Genomic DNA, 22,134 nt, shown 5'->3' with positions numbered 1-22,134 from the left:
TTAGAAACCCTCTGCCTTCTTGGTGTAGGCCTTTTATCTACTATGATCCTTAATTAATTTTGTTATCCTTAAGCTTTTCTACTGTGCCAAGTATGTCAATCCCATAATCATCTCCATTCCTCTTTCCTGAATCCCCCTTTTCTTTTTATGAGTCGAAGCCTCATCTCCAGTTTTTTAAAAAACAAAACAAGGATTGGTTTTATAACACTTCAGCTGCCATGGCATCCTTCCAAAGGATCCTGGAAATTGACTTTTGATGACATACTGAGAATTCAGTTAGATCCCTACCACAGATGCCTGTGTACACAACACACAAACACGCACACATGCACACAGACACACAACTACAGTTCCCAAGGTTGTTTAGGAAGAGGGAATGACAGTTAAGCCATTTTTGTCTTTTGATGCGGCTGTGCAGGAGTGCCTTCAAACATGAGCCTATTGAAACGAACGGCTCTTACAACAGGGCAAAACAGCCAGCTGTCTCCTTGCACAACTTCCAATCCTTTCATTGTCAGTTAGGCAGGAAACATCCATGCCCACAAATTCTTATCTTTCCAGTGCAGCATCCACAAAGGTGAAATCTGGCCGTTTCTTTAGTACTGTACTCTGCAAAACTACAGTTACAAGATAGGAAGTTTAAATAAAACAGTGCCAATTTCAGGATGAAATGACGAGAGGGGCATCAAATAGCTAGAGACTGAAAGCAAATTTTAAAAGATATTTAAAAATCCACCCGCAAGATCTTCTTTCATTATCGCTGGAGATGACTTCCTATTGCATATGCCAGAGAAAAGCCATTCTTGGCTTTCTGAAAATTAATAGCATCCTTCCCTGCCAACTTGCCCACAAACACTTCCTTTCTGGTTGTTTTTTTTTAAGGCTGTCATGGGGTGGCAGAGACCAGGTCTCTGGCTAGACTACTGACAGAGGAGGAAAGCAGGCTACATGAATGAGAGGGCAGACAGCCAAGCTACAAGTGACGAATGACACTTGCCTGGCAAGTGAACAGACTCACATGTATTCCTCCCTGTTCGTTTGCCATTCACTTGCTCTCCACTCGACAGGCACGTGTAATTCATCACTTGTAGCTTGGCTCAGAGTGAAGCAGGGAGGCTTGTGTTTGGACTTTGTCTCTTGCTAGAATACCAAGAAGGCATTTTTTAAAAGAAAGGCCTCTCTCATTTTTTTGGGCTAAGCAACCTTGAAGATTGCTTGACATGAATGTTTAGCCTTTCAAAGACAACTTTCCCAGTTGTTTCAGGAAAATTGGATGGAACTTGGAGAAAAAGTGCCAGTTTGCTCTGGTAAAAGGACCCCACAGAGAGGGGGACCTCTGGATGGTCTACTTATAGACTCCCCGGACCCAGAGAGTGCAGGAGGAACTCTGTGCAACTTGGGTAAAGGAGGAGGTTGTGAAGACCCAGACAGTCACTTGCCCACTTTCTCCAAGGATACAAAGCATTCAGCTTTTAGAGGCTTCTGTTTTAAACACTTTTACTATGAATAATTCCTGCCGCAGTTTTTACATAGCATGTTTTTTTGGTATGTTTTTTGCCTAATTTGCTGCTAAGAGTCATACTCTAAGGGTGTGAAGCGTGAACTGCGTCTCATGGGTTTGGCTGCTCTCCCATTTCCTGATTTTTCATGCAATAGCATGTATCTCATGCATAAAGTACAACGCTATGCTGCAAGGGGCCTGGAACATAGACTGTTCCTACACAGCAGTGTTTCCTCTCATGCAACACAGGAAGCCCCTGAATTCAGTGGGAATGCACATTCAACGTGATGCTGGTTTTGAACATGAGTTTGGTGCTTCCCAAGATTTCCTCTTTAAAAGACGCTCTTTAAAGGGTATTTTTCACTTTCAGAGGTGGGTCATGCTGTAGCATTACAGTGTATTAGCAGGGAAAGGAAAAGTGGGTAGAAATGGAGGGTGGGCTACGAAGGTGCCCACCATGATCTGTATCATTTCTGTAATTTTGCATAGACACAACGGAGAAAAAAGGGAGAGGGGAGGCAGGTGCGGTTGCACCAGCGCTCCCTGCCCCACTGGTACTGATTGGGGACAGTTGGAGAGATAATTGGGGGGGGGGGCGGTAACTAATGTCATGCAGTGGCACAACATCATTTCAGGGTGAAAAAACAGAAGTGATGTCAGCACAATGCACTAGGGCCGTTTCCACACACGTTAAATAATCCACTTTCAATACGCTTTAGTGCACATTTGTAACTGATTTTCCATGTGTGGAACAAAAAATCCACTTCTAAAGGATAACTAAAGTGCATTGAAAGTGCATTATTCAATGTGTGTGGAAACGGCCCTAGGAGTCTCCCTGATCTCTATGGTGAAGTCATTTCCAGTTTTTTTACTGGAAATGATCTTGTGGAGTCAAAAAAATGCCATTTTCACCCGTTGCCAGGCCTAAGGGATAGCAGCATGGAGTGGTGCAGGGATGTGTAAGAACTCGGCCTCAGCCTCCACCATATTTGATACAGGCCTGTGATATAAAGATCATAGGGACCTTGGATTAAATGCAGCTTGATCTGTAGCAGGGGAATTCCAGCGAGAGTTGTTGAGTCCCACCGGGGAGACTAAAGCATGACAAGAACATTCACGATAATGCAGAGTTGACTAGTAGTGATTGTATTTACTGCCTTCCAACTACGGGCATGAGCTGTGATAAGGCAGGGTCTCATGTCACCTCACTTAGCATATTCTGATACCCTCCATCTGTGATGAAGTCCCCACTCTAAGATTGAGGATCAATCAACCGGCACTGATAAGTTTGATTTGGCTCTGGGAACACGCATCTTCATATCTAAAATTCATCAACTCAGCTCCGGGGAGATTCATTGTTTGTCCTCATCCTACTTCCAGTAAAAATATAAAATAGATACCTAAAGATGAGCTACGAAATGATTAGGAAAGCAACTATTAAAATGTTCAGGAACATGCAAGCGAATCGGAAAGCAAAGAGATAATTAACAAACGAAAGTAGAAGACACTAAGTGCCCAAATAAAAGAAAGATAATACGGGAAGTGCTATCTAAAAGAACAGTAATTGCATGGTGTGGCTGTTAATATAGTTGGAGACTAATATATTTGTGATTCAGTGTACCATCCTGCAAAACCATTTATCTCATGATTGCATTACATTTTCGGTTCTTAGGTTGACCTGATTGACATTAAAAGGGATGAAATCAGAAAGTGAGAGTTCCCTGCCGAGATGGAAGTTTTCCAGAGTTTCAGAGTTCTTAATTAAGCAGAAGAGGCAAGGCTTTGCACAGCTGAAGCAGTTGTGTACAAAGAAACCTGTAGTCTGATACATTACCCAGAAGGCTGTGTCAGTTCAGTGAGTGCTCTCTCACAATGCACTGCTTCTGTGCTTGGGTTGTCAACCCTCAGGTGGTGGCTGGAGATCTCCTGGAATTACAACCGATCTCCAAGCCACAAAGATCAGTTCGCCTGGAGAAAATGGCTGCTTTGGAGAGTGGATTGTACGGCCTTATACCCTGCTGAGGTCCCTCCCCAAACCCCACCCTTTACAAGCTCCACCCCCTCAAACATCCAGAAATTCCCCAACCTGGATCAGGCAACCCTATTCTGTACTAATGAAGCCACTGAAATTCCCACCCACGTGCGTGGAGGGGCAGTGCCCACTGCATCAACTTACATGTGCCTCATGGGCTCCTATCTCTCCAGCCTGTGTCTCATTGCTACTTACCAAGTCAGCTGCCCACAGGTGAAAATGTACAGTGCTCTCCACCCTCTCTTGCAGGTGTTGCTCACAAACACTTGCACCAGTTTTCTGTGCTATTTATGTTGGTGCACTTCACTCACTAAAAGGAGGTAACAGTGAAAGGGAAAGGAGTAGAAGCTGGGGAAGAGCATATATCATGCCAAATCTCCTGGCTGTCTTTTCCAGGGCCTTGCCTTTCCAAACCATCTATTTTTTTTCCATGCAATGAATGCACAGCTGTTTCTCTCTCTCTCTGCAGGCATGTTTGCTCAGTTGTTTCTTTTGCAAAGATACCACTCCCTGCCCCCGTCCCCAGCATTCAAATCACAATAAACTTTGTCTCTTAGAGAATGTAGCGCCTCTTAGAACATCTAATGCTCTTGTAAATAGTGTGCTGAATGTGGTTCCCGAATATCAGGATACCTCTGTCAGACTGTGGAGGAGCCAACAGGAGCTAGGGGTCCTCCAGTTTGGGATGATGGGGTAAAGATTCAAGGTAGTGTTTGTGGAAGCAAGCTAGAATTTGACAATGAGTGTCGGTCAGTAGCCGATGGCCATTTGAGAAGACCAAAGGGCTTTGGGGGGGGCAAGGATTATTGGAGCAGGAACAAAGCACAGTGGTTTATATGCCAAGAGATGGCAGCTGGAATGTTTGGTACTAAATGACAACATAGAAAGAGCAAGCAATTCAGAAACCTGGTGTAAAGGGGGAAACTGACAAGATACAGGATATAAATTCCTGGATATAAACTCTATATACAGGTCAGGAAAAAAAGTGTTGTGAATGGTTTTGCTCTCTGTATCAAAGAAGGCAAAGAGGTAAATAAACTAGAAAATATCAGGGGAATAAATCCCTACACAAAATCACTATGAGTGGAGATTCTGAGCCCTGATGGGGCAAACATATGCTCAAGTCATGCCATAGAAATGAGGTTTCTAGATGATAAAAGTGACCATGCATTGGAACTGATGTTCATGGAGCTGGACTTGGTTCCATGTGAAGCTCAAGACCAGGTGTGAGACATAGATGTCATTGCACTTATTGGAAACAGTGACCACAAATTTGACTCTGTCAAGCTGGGACTGAATAGGGACTATGAATGGTTATCACATTATCACAGGTAACAGATTTCCTTTACAGAGGCGGGGTCTGGGGGAGCTCAGTGGCACCTGGCGTGGGCTTTCGGGGACCACAGATCTCTTTGTCAGATGCATCTGGCAGGGAGAGCTGTGGTTGTCGAAGGCTCATACTGCATTGGAATTGGATGGTCTAGCTGTTTGGCTGCTACAAACTAACAGGGAAACTCCTTTGAAGCCAACTGATCCACACACCAAAAGGAGATGTTTCATATACTAGCAAAGGAATGTTTTGGTTGCACCCTCCCCCCCAATTGCCTCTTCTCTCTCCTCCTCTTCTCCTCCCTCCTCTTCTATATTTGACCAGTCTCTGTATCATGCATCTGACGAAGAGAACGTGATTCTCAAAAGCTTATACTACAATAAAATTGGTTAGTCTTAAAGGTGCTACTGGACTCTTTTTGATTTTGCTACCACAGACTAACACGGCTAACTCCTCTGCATATTAGAGATCAAGATGTTAAATATCTATTTAATAAGAAGTTAGGAAAACAATTTGTTTCGGCAACAAAACAAAAGAAGAGGGGAATTGTTATATATATTAAGGAATAATTGCAACCCAAATTAATAGTTTCTGATAAAAATGGAGATACCTGGCTGTGGAATTTTTATGTAATGCTAAAAAAATGTTGATACTTGGAGTATATGCACCGAATGGCTCTAAGGATTTATTTTTTAAAGACTTAAGAGAACAAATGGAACAATGGACATATGATCATATAATTATAGCTGGAGATATGAATGGAGTGGTGGATGTACAGTTGGATAAAAGCTCATCATCGAGTAAAGTAAGGGCGGGGAAATTACCAAAGTCATTTTTGAAATTCAGGAACAAGAAAACTTAGAGGATATTTGGAGAAAATACAACCCTAAATCGAAGCAATATACTTTTTTCTCAACTAGTCATCAATCCTTTTCTAGAATAGATATGATCTGGGCGTCTAAAGAGCTGGCAGTATTTACTAAAGAGATTGATATTTTACCAAAAATTAGCTCAGACCATAATCCTGTGATGTGGAGATTTGGAATGAGAAACAAGAAAAGGAGATGGAGAATTAATGAGGACTTTTTGGGAGACCCAGAGTGTGTGGAGGTGCTTAAAAAATAAACAAAGTTTTTTATTCAATGTAATGTGGATAAAGGAGTGTCAACACACAAGGTTTGGGATACATATAAAGCAGTAATTAGAGGTGTGTTGATGGACTTAAATGGTAGAGACAAACAGAAAAAAGAAATGAAGTTAAAAGAGATTCAGGAAAAAATTATGCAAATAGAATAGCAATTGAAAAAGAGGCCAGGTAAAAAGAAACTGTTGTATGAAATAAAGTTATTGCAAGAACAAATCAGGGTTATGGAAAATAAGGAAGTGGAGTGGGAACTGAAGAAAATGAAGCAAAAATCATTTGAAGGAGCTAACAAACCAGGGAGATATTTGGCTTGGCAATTGAAGAAAAAGAGAGAAAAAAGAACAATAAGTAAAATTACGGAAGAGGGGAAGGATTTATATGATCAAGGACTGATTGAGAGAGCATTCTATAAATATTATGCAAAATTATACCAGAAAAAGACAGTGGACTATGAAAAGATAAGAGACTATTTTGACATGATGGATTTACCTAAGGTGCCGGAGATGCTGAAAGAGAAGCTTGGTGCTGAAATAACAACAATGGAAGTGGTGCAAGCAATACAAGCTACTACAGTTGGTAAAGCTCCGGGACCGGATGGAATTACAGCAAAATTTTATAAAGTGATGGTAGAGGATTTAAAACAATTGATGCAAAAAGTGATGAATGAGATATTGGAGGGGGCAGAGATGCCAGATACATGGAATGAGGCTAATATTACATTGATACCGAAGGAGACATTAGATTTAAGTAATGTTAAGAATTACAGACCAATATTTCTAACTAATAATGACTATAAAATATTTGCTAAGATATTAGCGGAAAGGCTTAAAGTGTGGTTAGTGGAATTTATAGATAAAGATCAAGCTGGTTTCTTACTGGAAAGGCAAATAAAAAATAACCTACGAGTATTGCTGAATGCCATTGAGTATTATGACAAAAACCCAGGGAAGCAGGTTGGGGGTTTTTTTCGTGGATGCGGAGAAAGCTTTTGACAATTTGAACTGGGATTTTATGTTTGCAACAATGGAGAAGATGCACTTGGGAGAGAAATTTATACAAGCAATAAAGGCAATATATAAAAACCAATCTGCAAATATATTTGTAAATTCGGATGTAACAAAAAAGCTGGAAATAAGAAAAGGAACAAGACAAGGGTGTCCGCTTTCCCCACTTCTGTTTGTAATGGTATTGGAGATTTTACTTAGGCAAATAAGAGAGGACAATTTAATAAGAGGACTGAAGACAAAAGGATTTGTATATAAAGTTAGAGCTTTTGCCGATGATATAATGGTGATAGTGGAGGATCCAGTAGAGTGCATGCCAAAATTGATGAAGAAAATGAAAGACTTTGGAGATTTAGCTGGATTTGTTATAAATAAGGTGAAGTCCAAAATACTGTGCAAAAATATGACTAAACAACAACAAAAGAAGTTGATGGAGATGGTAGAATGTGAAGTAGTGAACAAAGTTAAATATCTAGGAGTGGAAGTGACAGCGAAAAATATTGATCTATATAAGAATAATTATGACAAGCTATGGCAACAAATAGATAAAGATATGATTAAATGGAATAAAATGAATTTGTCATGGCTAGGTCGTATTGCAGTAATTAAGATGAATGTTCTTCCAAGAATGATGTTTTTACTACAGACAATACCTATTGTTAAAGATAGCAAACAATTTGAAAAGTGGCAGAGAATGATATTGAACTTTGTTTGGGCTGGAAAGAAACCCAGAGTTAAAATGAAGGTACTGTATGATGCAAAAGAAAGAGGAGGTCTACAACTACCAAACTTTAAATTATATCATGAAGCAGTATGTTTGGACTGGATAAAGGAATGGTTGACATTGAAGCATTTGAAGTTGTTAGCATTGGAAGGATATAATAAACTATTTGGATGGCATGCATATCTATGGTACGACAAAGTAAAAGCAGACTCTATGTTTTTACATCATTATGTGAGAAGAAGCTTGTTTGCTGTATGGACCAAATATAAGAAATATATGGAAGAGACTATACCAATGTGGATTATCCCTGCGGAAGTAGTAAATCCAAGAACAGAATATGCAGGGGAAGAGTGGTTGACATATAAAGAAATTCTTGAGATAAAACTGAACAATTATTTGCTTAAAGACAATGATGAATTGCCATTCCAATATGGATGGTTTTAATATATGCAGATAAAAGATTTGTATGAAAAGGACAAAAGGAAAAATGGTTTTAGGCTACAAAATTCTGAGATTGAGAACTGCTTGCTTCAGGGGGGGGAAGAAAATGATTTCTAAAATATCTAAGATATTATTGAAATGGTTTACAGAGGAGGAGGTTGTTAAAGTTCAGATGGTTAAATGGGCAATAAATTGCAATAGGGAAATTTCAATGGAAGCTTGGGAAAAGGTATGGAAAAATACAGTTAAAATTTCAGCATGTACCACGATGCGAGAAAATGTTTATAAAATGATGTATAGATGGTATTTAACACCGAAGAAGTTGGCCGATGGTAATAGTCAGATGTCTGATAAATGCTGGAAATGTAAACAACATGAAGGTTCATTTTATCATATGTGGTGGTCTTGTGACAAGGCAAAACAGTTCTGGGGGGATATAGTAAGGGTAATGTCAGATATTTTACAAAGAAATATAAGTAAAGCCCCGGAATTGTTGTTATTATGCATGAACTTAGAAGACTTTGATAAAACGGACAGAGTTATGGTATTTTATATGATTACGGCGGCCAGAATGTTATGCACAGTTGTGGAAGACTCAGGAGATACCATCTATGGAAGACTGGATTTTGAAAGTTCTGAATATGGCAGAAATGGACAAATTAACAAGGAAATTGAAAGAGCAAGAAGTATTGGAATATACATTAAGCTGGGAAAAATTCAAGAAATATGTGGAGAAAAAGTGGGACATGAAGGGGAAATTGTGGTCTTTGGATAGTTGTTAAGGGGGAGATAGAAACTTACTTAAGGTTAAAAGGGGGTATATTTTATTATAGTTTATGGGATTAGTATAGAGTTATGGTATTATGGTATTATAAAGTTAAGAGTAAGATAGTGTATTTATATGGGAAGTAATAACGTTGAACAATAAGAATGTATAGGTAATAGGGACTATATATGATATTTTAGTGATGTAACAGAAGTAATAGATTTATAATATAGATAATAGGTATCTAAGGATTAGTATATTACACACATATATATATATTTCTTTTTTTCTCTTTTAGTTAATATATGTACTTATTATATACTTATATATATTTTTATACTCTTAATTTAAATAAATATTATATTAAGATAGTTAATACAACTAACAGATTAGATTAATATGTATTATATAGATATATATTATATATATTATTATTATAGATTTTAAGAATTTATAGTATATATTCTTTAGGTTAAGTTGGGTATGGAAAACTGTTGGGAGTCACTAGATAAGGGAGGGGGGAAAGGATGGGGAAAATGTAATGGGGTGGAAAATGATAATGATTATCATGTTTATGTTTGTCAACCCATCCAATAAAAATTTTTGGAAAAAAAAAAAGCAGTGCCCCTTTCCGTGCCACTGCAAAGCCATTTAAACTGCAGGTGGGACTCGGCTGGCTGGCCGGGAGTTCCTGGGAAGGGGGACCTCAGCGGCATGACAATCTTCATGTGCATACTCTCCAGGGGCCGACATGACGAAGTCACCTCCAGAAGTGATATCATTGCTCTTTCCATGGGAATGCTCCCATGCAACTAGCTTGTTTAGGGCCAAAATCACCCCCCGTGGAGTGTAGGTGCGCTTGAGCGCAAAGCACAATCACATCATTTCAGGAAGTGATGTTCTTGCATCCCACTGGGAGCGCACCTTCCAAGTGCTTCCTTGGGTTGCCTGCCAGTGGCATGTGATTGCTGGGTGGCTTGCAACCTCCAGCAAATTGGCAAATGACTGGAAATTTGCCTGCCACCAGCAGGCACCTGGAAACCCTAGCTATTGCACACTTTGCCTTTCATAACTTAGTACAGCAATTGTTGAAAGAGCACATGTGATCTACAGTCTCCTTGGGTAGTCTCTTTTGAGGACCTTTCATAAAAGTGGCATATGATACAGTGTGCTGGGACTTGGGTCAACAGCCTGTTGCATTTTTACACCCATGACCAAGCATGTTCCACACATGAAAATTATGTTGCCGTCTTTTACTCAACACATTCCAGCTTCACCAATAACACTTGGCAACCACCTTAACACTCTGGCTTCTATGCAAAGCCAAGTTGGGCTGTGCAATTCCTCTCTCCTGTGTACAGCCACAGCCACAAAACAGAAAACGGTTATTCCCCACCTACCTTTTATTGCAAGCTTTGTTCTCCCTTTGTTGTGTAGGCAAGATGACGTTGCTTCATTGCAGTTGAATTGGGGCCAGAATGCGTGTAGCAATAAAAATGTTTTAAAAGTATTGAAAAAGACTTCTTAGGTCGAATGTTGCAGCCATTTTATCCGGAAGAACTGAGCTCTGTATTTCAGAGATCAGTTGTACCTCCAGGAGATCTTCTGTTTGTTTATCTCTGCATCTGTCAGTGAGTGAAACTGTGCCAGTCAGGTTGGCAGGGGGCTATTATTATGCTAGCTATCAAAGTATTCAACCTGGTTTTCACCTGGGTATGGGCTGTGCCCCTTCATTATTTATTTGTTTGGAAAATGAATTTGACGCCTCTCCAGAGACTTGCTTGAAGGAGCTCTAAGACTGAAGATGGGAACACTTGTGACACATATGTTCCACCATATTGTCAAAATATTATCCCCTGGACCATTTCAGTTTGGGATAACAGCACCGGGAGGGGGGGGGAGACTTAAGCATCTTCTCTTCAGGCACTGCAGTCCTGATCCTAACCAACCCTCGCTTGTGTAGAAATTGAGGGTAACCTAGGGTTGTCAGGTCCACTTACCCTCCTGGCGAGAGGGGGGGGGACCTGGCACTCACATTTTTTGCTCCTTGCCCATGTGCCCTTTGCAGCAGGCTGATTTGGGCCCCCCAATGGGCGTGTTTGGGGCCCAAATCAACCCACTGTGAATGGCAGAAGCACTCTCAGGGCAGCACAATGATGCAATTCCTGGGGAGTGATGTCATCACACTGCCCCAGGAGTGCGCCCAAGAGACCAGTTCTCCCACCTTTCCCCCTCACTGTCCAGGTGAGTGGTGGCAGGGGGTGGGAGCGAGTGATCCCCTACCAGGGGACCTGGGATCCCTAGGATAAGCTACAACTCATTTCTGACTAGGGACCCCAAACCCAACCTGTGTACTCATAATGTGTGTCTTCCCTTCCTCCCCCAGTCTATAATTTTCAGCCCACAGTCTATTATTTTCAGCCCACAGTGGTCCTCTGAAGGAATGAAAGGGGGCAACATAGGGTTGTCAACCTCCAGGAGGTGGCTGGAGATCTCCCAGAATTACAACCTATCTCCAGACCACAGAGATCAGTTTCCCTTGAGAAAATGGCTGCTTTGGAGGGTAGATTCTATGGTGTTATAGCCTGCTAAAGCCCCTCCCTAACCCTCCCTTCTCCAGCCCCCCCCTCCCAAATCTCCGGGAATTTCCCAACCTGGAGCTGGCAAACCTACATCAAAGTAATTTAGCAAGTGTTGTTGACACAGAGGTTTTTCCTCCACTATGCCACACTGTTTGTGCTATTAGAAGAATGTTTCTCATGCACTGCGGTGTAATGGGTAGTGTCAGATTGGAGAGATTTGGATTCAGCTCTCGGTTCAGCCATAAAGCTCACTCAGCGATGCTGGGCCAGTCATTCTGTCTAAGGTGAACCTACCTCATAGGATTGTTGCTGGGAGGATAAAGTGGAATCACACCCACATACACCATCCAGAGTTTCTTGGAGGAAGGACAGGATATCAGTGGTATCATCTCTCTGTGCACACACATTATTTTGCAATGTTCTGTCACAATCTAGAATGCCAAAGGAACAGAACTGAGAGCAAAGCTTGACAGAGAGGCGCTAGAGGACCTCAGTAGCTACCACTAAGTTTTATGGTGTAAAAGAAAGGGGCTGTCTTTGGGGGTAGAGCTGGGGGTGGGAACAGAGACATCAGCAGTGGTAATTTTGAGCCACCAGTAAAAAATCCCCCAATACTTTTCTTCCATATGAATGGCTGCCACACCGAGAGAATGTACAGGGACTGTAAATCTTCCCCAGCAGGAGTAAAAGCAACATGGGCAGTTTTTCCAACAAAGAAATGACAGGCTGAAGAAGGGTTAAAGTTTCTCGCTCTCCCCTCACCATTTTCCTCATTGGGCAAATAATGGCAAAGGCTACATTTTCAAAATTAAAACAATAACAGCACTGCAACAAATTAAAAAAAAACCTAACATGTGCTTCAGCCCAGCTGTACCCACACTTGAGTCTCCAAGTATCATCCAAAATAGATCAGTGATGCTCCCACTGTTAAAAAGCACAGGGGTCTCCGCTTTGGACAGAGAACTGTTCTCTGTTGTTGCACCTAAAGTTGCCAGTTCCAGACTGGGTACTTCCTGGAGATTTGGAGGTGGAGCCTGGAGATGGTGAGGTTTGGGGAGGGGAGGGGCCTCAGCAGGGTATAGTGCCATATAGTCCACCCTCCCGTCTTTTTCTCCAAGGGAGCTGATTTATGTGATCCGGAGATCAGTTATAATTCTGGGAGATCTCCAGCCACCACCTGGAGGTTTGCATGCTTAGTAGCACCTCATCTCTGGCATTCCTTCCCCACAGTTCACCTTTCACTTGTTCTATTGGTTTTCTTCAGTCTTGAGTTTAACTGCTGTGTCATTCCACATAAGATTTCTGCTAACAGAAATTCCCCTCCCACTGCAGACCTCTGAATTCCTCCTCATGTTGTCCTAGAGGCCCCTGAAGCAGCATTTGGGGACACTGGGGCTGCAGCAGAAGGCGAGTGGGGAAACAGAGAAATCCATTCTGTCAGCGAAGATTTGCTGTGAGATCCAAGCCCTGGTTTTACTGGTTTCAAATTAAATTAATATAAACTAAAATTGAATAAATATAAGGAAAGGGTGATGTGAATCCATCCTGGGATTATGACAAACCCTCTTTTCAAGTTAAATATGCATGCCCTATATTTTACAGCGCATTGGATCTCTGCCTAGTATCGGAACAAATTAAGCACAACGAAAGCAAACAAACGGGAAACTGTGGTTTGAAAACCACAGGCATTATTGAGGCACCAAAGAGGAGATACCAATCTTGAAAATACTTGTAGCCTATTTTCTTAAAAGTTCTGTATAGTTTGGGGGTGGGGGCAGGGTAGTCTCCTTTAATCTCTCAGTTGTATGCAAGGTATATGGATATGTTTAGTATGGCAATAGTACCCAACCAATATGTAACTTACAAAACTGTGATATAATGCGATGGGATGGTTGTCTTGACGGTTCAGCCCATATCAACTACACAGAGAGAAACCTATATGCTTTTCTTTTATTCCAGAATATTAAATTATTTGGGAATCAGAAGAAATGCTGTCTCCCATGGAACTGGAACCTTGACATAGGGAGAAAATAGGATGGTGGGACAGAACGTGCTGTTCAGCTTCTTAGCAGCAGGAGACAGACTAAGTGATAAGAAATTCATGATAATAAAGAAGGAAGTGTATGTGGCCACAGAGGAGGAAGGAACAATATTGCCTCGAAGCACAATAGGGAAGGGGTGCATGACTCCCAGAAGGACAGCTCTGAGCACAGTTAATCCGGCGCTAGCTGTGGCTTGCGAGACCCCAAAAATGTAAGAAATCCCCCATTATGCACATATGCATCCTTATCTAAGTAGTCGGTTGCAGAGGGCTGCGGTTTGTTGACAGCATTACTTCTCGTGCATTTCTGAGATACTACCTATTCGTCAGGACAGAGGTACATGCCCATTGTACCACACAATTCAAGTAGAGAGTGTTGGAAATGCAAAAAAAAGTTTTGAGTTTGGAAAAGGCTGGAGATGTTCTGTGTTCATTCTTAAATGAAAGTTGTGTTGCTTTTACTGCCAACAGCATTTGTGGACGTTCATGGTTTAAAAACACATACTTTGCAATGTTCTGTTTAGGTGTCTGATGCAGGGTCCACCCTTTCGGAATTTTAAGCTACTGAGGACAGAATGAGTTCAATAGTTATGGGAGAGGGGGTGGCCTAGACAACCACTTTGGTAGTAACGGGTTCTCTAGAAATCAAATGCATGGTCTGCAAGTATAAATCCGATTGTGGGTTGAGGGAGGCAAAATACAGGTTTTTAATCTGCACATGTGCAAATAGGTTATTTCAAAGATACTCCTCCAAAACTCTTCTTATTGCTAGCGCTAAAATAGTGCTTTCCTTCGTACAGCATTAATGGCAGGAAATCTCTCACCCAGCTTTATTACGGCCATTTCCACACATGCTATTTGCCCAGGGTTTGTTGCTGCTGGAAAGTAAGTCTTTTATTCCTGCTTGGCACATCTGCGCATCACCCAGGATTTCCCCAGCTTTTCTTATCTTTCCCAAACCTGCTTTGCCGAAAAGTTTTGCAAAAGATCTCAGCGAAACCTGGGTGACTGCCATGTGCGTGAGGAAGTTCAGATTTTCCCAGTCCCACCCACATAGTAGCCATTTTCTTCCCCAGTCACCAGGGGCTTTAAGAAAATTGATTATTGAATATCGTTATATAACCATCTGTTTGTCAAGTTCTCTGGATTCTAAGGTTGCTTGGCAACTGGTAGGAGTTTGGGGGACAGGGAAATGGGGGGACAAACAACGTTGACTGTGTTGTAATGTCACTTCTGTGTAAAACCTGGAAGTGATGTAGGGTAGCTCTAGGAATCGCCAGAAACTCTAGCTGTCCGACATCATTTCCAGGTTTTACTCAGAAGTGACAGAGATGACATTGTTTTGAAGTGGCAGCAGACAAACAAGACTGTTGTCGAAAGGCTTCCCACCATCGCTGAAGACCTGGTAGTCCTACTGAATTCCCAGCTTTTTAAAAATAGTCTCTAGCCCCTTTCTTTGTGGAGATATAAGGGGGAAAGGAGCTAGAGATTTACTTCTTTCATGAAAGCTGAGAATTCTAAACACATGATACACAGATTGATATAGTGTTATATAACAATGTTCAAATGCAGATTTAAAAGAAACTGAAAAAAAATCCTGGTAATGTGCGAGGGTGGAGGCAGACCACTCAGTCTCCAAAGCAATGGCCGCTGCAGGGCACATCATTTGAAAAGTCTACAGGGACCCAATTCAGATCAGGACTGTAGTATGGGAGTGGAGGAAGGATGCCTATCTTCTTCATGTTGTTTTCTTGAGGCAAAATAGCTATGGGGGTATTTGCCCGTAGGGCTGCCAACTCTGGGTTGGAAAATTCCTGGAGATTTGGGAGTGGTGCCTATGGGCAAGAGGGTTTGGGAAGGGAAGGGAACTTAGTGGGCTAAAATATCATAGAGGCCCCTCTCCAAAGCAGCTGTTTTCTCCAGGGGAACTGATCTCTGTAGCCTGAAAATCAGTTGTAATCGCAGGAGATTTCTAGGCCCCTGCTGAAGGTCAGCAGCCCTGTTTGCCCCATTTCAGAGCTCACATGCATAGAATACACGTGCAACTCCAAAATGAGGCAGAAACATCCCCCTCCTCCCTTGGGCTGTTTCAGATTGCATGGGGGAAGGATCCCGGTGGGATCTGAAGATCTTCTGGAATTGCAACTGATCTCCAGGTGACAGAGATCAGTTCCCCCGAAGAAAATGGCTTCTTTGGAGGGTGGGCTCTATGGCAGGGTTGTCGGGTCCACTTGCTCTCCCAGTGTGGAGGGGAGTACCTGGCACTTACCTTGAGTATCTTCTTGTGTGTGCTCTTTGCGTGCAGGTGCTCCTGGCGGGGCATGATGACATCACTCCAAGAAGTGACATCATCATGTCCGGTGGCAGGTATGCTCTCACGCTTCACAGGGGCCCATTGCTGGGCGTAATGATGTCATTTCCAAAAGCGACATTGTCACAGCCAGTAGGAGCCCACCCCCTGCACACTGGCCTGGGAGGTTTTTTGCCCTGTGAGAGGCAATAGAGGAAGATTCTGGAAGCGAGGGATCTCTCGCCCCCACGAAGGGGCCTGGCAGCCCTACTGTATGGCATTATACCCAGCTGAATTCCCCTCTCTCATGAAATCACTCACTCTTAAGGCTTTAACCCCCCCAGATCCAGGAATGTCCCAATCCAGAGCTGGCAAGTGGCAATCCTAGGAGGGAATTAGGAGCCCATCTTCGCCCCTCTCCGAAGTCCTGAGCTGAATTGGACCCTCACAGACAGACTTAAAATGACATTTCCTGCAACTGCTATGCAGCAGCTGCAGGTAAACAAGAGCTGGGTCTGAGGAACTTGTTTAAAAAGTTATCATGTAGTCTGACCCTAAAATGACAGAAAATGGCATAAGGGTTTATTATTTAATTAATATTTAATATTTAATTGTTTAATATTTATTTATTTGCTACATTTTTATCCCATCTTTCTTCCATGGAGCTCAAAGGAGCACACATTGGTCTCCCCTCCTTCATTTAGACCTCACAACAACCTTGCGCGGTAGGTTAGGCTGAGAGTATGTGGTAGGGTTACCAGGTCCCTAACCCTAAAAGTAACTCTATATTCTCCTGGTGGAAGGGGAGAGAACTCAGTACTCACTGAGACGATTGTCCTTGCGATCATTCTGGAAGAGACATAATCACGCTAGCTGCGAGAATGTTCTCATGAGTCATGATTCGCATGGGGCCGATTATTTGAGAATCAGCCCCTTTGGGGCCAAAATCAACCCTGGTTGGTCTGGAAGAGACATTGTCGCATCTGCTGGGAGCACGCAACATCACCAAGCAAACTTCATGACAGGCTGGGGTTTTGAACCTGCATCTTCCAGGTCCTAGGCTAACTCTTGAACCACTACCCCAAGCTACACCCTCTGCCCAACATGGCCTGAGGGCACTGCAAAGCTGCAATTAAATAATTTTAAAAGCAGGGAATCCATTTATGATTCTCCTACTGTCACATCTAGTTTACCTTCAGTCTGAACTAGCCGAAGCTTGGCGTTGAAGAGCTTCAGTGATGGAGCATTTTGCAGGGACATTTCATAATTTCCTGATCATAAAGGTTGGAAACTACTTACATGTAAGGGATGAGAACAGATTATTGTTCTTCCGAAACCTGAAAGCAATCAAATTCTCACTGACCACACCACACCCATTCGTTTTTTTGCCTGCCCTACAATGACCTTTTGTCAAACCAGATTTTGCAGTTCTCGGTCAATGATAGCTCTACTGTAGGTTCTCGGACGCTGAAAAGCTATTATCTGTACACAGAACTTGATAGGATCTTTTAAGAAGTTTGAGAACCCTGTAATAAGGTTTCCAGTGTTTTCTGTTTAGTCTCCGGTGCCTTGTTAAAGCTAATTACTGTGTCAGGAGAGAGGCTACTCAGTTAATTAGTATTTTAGAAAAAAGAGAACGAGACAAGGAAATGTGGGGTCCGTCTTTCTCTGGCTGCAGTGAGGGAAAGTGTGAGTCAATTCATAGATTAACTTTGGACAGCCAATGAGGGTTAGGATCCTTGTATGTATATATGTATGTAGTGTTAAGTTGCAACCGGCTTATGGCAACCCCAATAAGAAGCTTTCAAGGCAAGTGAGAAAGTAGTTTGCCATTGCCTTCCTCTGCAGAGCAACCCTAGTCTTGCTGCTGGTCCCCCGCCCAAGTACCAACAGTGCTTAGCTTCTGAGATAAGACAAGATTGGGCTATACCAGACCACTCTCTTTCCCATGGGACCCTTATGGACAAGGCAAATTATATCTATCATTTTATCAATAACATGGGGGGGGGCGCTTATTTGATAAATGCAAAGTAAAAAGTCAGTTCAGGTAAAATTCAGAGATACTAGCTATCTCATCCAACTTCTGTTTCAGAAAACAGATTCCATGTAGAATTCCATATAGGTTTAAACAGCCATGGGTCTGTATTTCCGTTTTTGCAAATCTTATATCAGTTTCATGTTAATGGCTGCCGTGGAGTTGCTCCCAATTTCCATTCACGTAAATGAAATCTAATTAAACATTAAATCATTCTGCATTTTGTGATCTTGTTTTTCCTTCTGTCTTCCTAAAAGAAAACTGATTATATATTAATATTATTGATATTATTATATTAATGTGATTCTATTAATATAATATTATATATTTATACAATAGTTATATGTGAATATATATACTCTCTGACTGTGTGTGCGAGTAACGCTGAGGATTATAAATCCTATGGCACCACCTGGTGTGTGTGAAAGGCTTTGAAAACATGACACACATTGTATACACATCATGGAAGTTCATTAAATGCTGCTTGTTACCTTCTTTCCCAGTGAACCTTTGAGCTTTGGTTCCTTACTGGAGGTGGTGGGCAAGGAGCGGAAGGAGAGCGACATGAAGTCAGATGTGTTGCCCTCAGTATTTATTCTGCTGCTTTCTCTAAACACCTGGTTGATTAATGGTGAGTACCCAGATTTATTGCCCGATCCTGATGAAAATTCAGAACTCTGTAAAACAGTCCCTAAACAAGTAGCACTAAGACCTACAGAGAGATTTGGAATGTGGCTGCTTGACTGTCTTCATGCCCTTCTTCACTTTATTGGTGATTTTAGGTAGGAATGGCTCACATATGATAGATCTCGGGAATGAATGACTCCAGTGCATCGGGGCTGATTTTATACTGAGCTTCTCCCTTAGTAGCTCATGTACAGAACATATCAGACCCTATTGATCCTGTGCATCTGACCCACTGAACCTTAGCCCCTTCCTTTACGGTACGGAACTTGGTGATGGGATTGGAGTGTTGGTGGCCAGCGGGTTCATGTGAGGAGTGATGATTTTAATGCTACCAGGGGACCAGACAGTGCTTGTCCTCCACCTTCCAACACCCCTTAACTCTCATCGTTCTACAAAAAAACCCACAGCATTGTTATGCATCTGGCTGCCATCTTGAAACATGTTTGCTATGTCACATTCTGCACTTGGGCTCCCCTCTGCTAGCCGAGCGCCCTGCCAGGTGGGTCCCTTGCCTGCTGTTTTAAGGCCTCTGAAAAGAGAAGGAGGTTTGTGTTTTACCCTGTCCTTTTCCTCTCCTGCTGCTTGTTCTTCTGCTGCCCTGAACATCAACTGGACCAAGCCATGGCTTTGTTTTCTGTATGCGCTTGTAAGGGACTACGTCAGGACTTTATTGTGCAAAACTTCTGTTGTTTCTTAGCCCTTGGAAACTCATGAGCAAGGAATAAGCATCAAATGGGATCATTGTTAACTGATAAACCAATAGTGAAGTGAAATCACTTGTCTGCTCCAGATCCCAGTCATCCCATGTTTTCTGACACCACATGTGCAGTGGTTCGGTCTACAGCAGCAATCTTGTAAAGTTGGTTAGGCTGAAATATACTGACCTACTCACGGCCATCCAGTGAGCTTTTGGCAGAACAAGGATCGTTAATATGGATCTGTCTAGGTCCAGCAGTCCCTGGTGCGAGGCCACCACAGCACACTAAAGAGATGGCATCTCTGGACTTTGCTAACAAACAGAGATTCAAACCCTCCCTTAGCGGCAAGTCAGTCCCTTAACCACACAACTGAAGTGCTTCACTTCACCCAAAGAGTGATTAACACGTGGAATTCACTGCCACAGGAGGTGGTGGCAGCTTCAAGCATGAACAACTTGAAGTGGGGACTGGATAAACATATGGAGCAGAGGTCCATCAGTGGCTATTAGCCACAAGGTATAGATGGAGCTCTCTGTCTAGGGCAGTGATGCTCTGTATTCTTGGTGTTTGGGGGGGGGCAATCAGTGGGAGGGCTTCTAGTGTCCCTTCCCCACTGGCAGACCTCCTGATGACACCTGGTTTTTTGGCCACTGTGTGACACACAGTGTTGGACTGGATGGGCCATTGGCCTGATCCAACAGGGCTTCTTTTATGTTCTTACTGCCGCAAAAGTTAAATTTGTTTTTGCAATTCCAGGTAAATCGCCTCCTGGAAAGCCCATGATAATAAACTGCCAGTCTTCAGGAAATGAAACTTTTACTTGCTGGTGGAAGCCGGGCTCAGATGGGGGTCTTCCTACAAGTTACACCCTACTGTACAAGACAGCCAGGTGAGAAAATTTTCTGTGCTTTTTTTCTTTGTTTCCTGTTACAGATTGGATTTACACAGATTCAGGAGAAGAGGACAGTACTTTGCTGAAGACATGCATGATTACAAAGGAAGACAATGAGCAATGCTTTTACATTCTCCTTTCATAGACACCCCCCGAGAAGGCTGAGATTTCAGCCTCAGGAATAATGTTTAGTCACACAGAACTGTAAGACCCACACTAAAAGTTGTTTTCATATCACCTTTTTCCAGGATAGCTCCCCAACACCACCCTATACACCATCATATACAATCATAGGAGACTTTCATTGAAAGCCCATCTTTTCCATTTTGTGTCCATATTGCTCTTAGCTAAGGTTGCCAGCAGGAAATTTAGGGGTGGGGACATGGGGAGCTGCAACATTGCATGCATCATTATATCACTTCCAGGAAAAACCCAGAAATGACAGGGTAGCGCTAGGAATTGCCAAAATATCTATGGTAAAACCATAGATTTTCTGAGAATTTCTAGAGCTACCCCCTGTCCCTTCTAGTTTATCCTGGAAATTTTATTTATGTATTTGTTTGTTTATGTTATTTATAGTCCATTATTCTCACTGAGACTCAAGGCTGATTACTTGGTATTAGCCAATCGCTGGACATTTAATAAGGGTAAGGATAGCAGAAATTCGAAAACTAGCAGAAATCTGATACAGAGTTGAAAAACAATGTTGAAACAAAGCTTAAGCAGACATATATTAAACAGCAAGAAACTATCCAGTAGGAGCATACTTAAGCAACAGACAGTACACAGTATCATAGTCTATAGTCCATCTCTTTGTTACCAATACATCTCTCTGAACCATTTCCTTACAGCACAGCCCAATTACTGGTGTAAGGAAGCCCTCCTGAGTAATTTGGTTTTGCACAGTGTATGGAAAGCTAGGAGAGTGGGAGCTTTCCTGACTTCTTCAGGCAGGCTATTCCATAAGGTAGGGTCCACTACAGAGAACATGCATGTATGGGCATCTGCTGATTTTGCCTATGTGCAGGGTGGCACCTGCAGAAGACTGTGTTCAAATGAATGAAGCTGCCGTGGTGGAACATAGAAAGAGAGGTGGCCTTCCAGTTATGAGGAACCAAAGACATGAAAGGCTTTGTATGTGATACCCAAAACCTTGAGCTGAGTCTGGTAACTGATGGGTAGCCAATAGGGTGAGCAGTAATATGCCTGCTCTGCCTAGCTCCTGAAAATAATCAAGCAGTGGCATTCTGTAACAACTGGTGTCTCCAAGCTGACTTCGAGGGAGACCTATAGAGAGAGCATTACAGTAGTCTAATCTCAGTGTTACCATACTGTGGATCCAGTTCACCAGATTGGCCATGTTAAGGTAGGAGGCCATCTTCCTGGTTAGACTAAGTTTGCAGAAGGCATCTTTTGCAGCTGCATTCACTTGCTGTTCTTGTAGTAGCACTAGAAATGAATAGAACAACACTGCTTGGTTTTTTGGTATTTTTCCCCCACCACCACTCCAAGTGGGACTTGGGAGTGGGGGTAGGAGATCCTATACCCCTACCAAGGGATTGGCAAGTCTACTTCCAGCTGTCTAAAAATTTGTATATTTTCTCCTGGGTAACATAGCTCATCTCCACCATTGCATGGTACCAAACATGGATTTGCCTTTCCCACAACAGTTTCCTGAGTAACATGGATATTACAAAATGGTTTAAACTCATATACAGCTATTTGGTTTGTTAAGCATGGACAGACCCAGCGCCGGATCTAGGGTTGCCCGTGCCCGGCTGCCCCCTGTCCTGCGGGGCAGGCGATTGGCACAGGTGACCCCGCAGCCCCCCACGCTGCCTTTTGCCTGCCCTGCAGGACAGGGGGTGTGCGGCAAGCCGGCCGCCCCCTGTCCTGCGGGGCAGGCAAAAGGCAGCGCGCGGGGCTGCAAGGCGTGGTGGGGCTGCTGCCTGTGCCCTCTGGCAGCT

The 22,134-nt window shown here is 42.6% G+C and overlaps 1 protein-coding gene across 2 annotated transcripts in view; it reads left to right on the top strand.

Moving 5' to 3' along the window:
• The window catches only part of PRLR (prolactin receptor), a 141,719-nt gene that overhangs the window by 95,506 nt on the left and 24,079 nt on the right, over positions 1-22,134 (top strand). For both annotated transcript variants that reach the window (XM_054986713.1, XM_054986712.1), the window contains 2 exons: positions 18,394-18,521; positions 20,032-20,164. In XM_054986713.1, coding sequence (XP_054842688.1) covers positions 18,455-18,521; positions 20,032-20,164 — 200 coding nt within the window. In that variant the 5' untranslated portion in view covers positions 18,394-18,454. The remainder of the gene's footprint in view (positions 1-18,393; positions 18,522-20,031; positions 20,165-22,134) is intronic.

The sequence above is a fragment of the Eublepharis macularius genome, chromosome 8 (assembly GCF_028583425.1).
Source record: "Eublepharis macularius isolate TG4126 chromosome 8, MPM_Emac_v1.0, whole genome shotgun sequence".
NCBI classification, from domain to species: Eukaryota; Metazoa; Chordata; class Lepidosauria; order Squamata; family Eublepharidae; genus Eublepharis; species Eublepharis macularius.
This window is presented reverse-complemented; position numbering and strand designations above follow the sequence as displayed.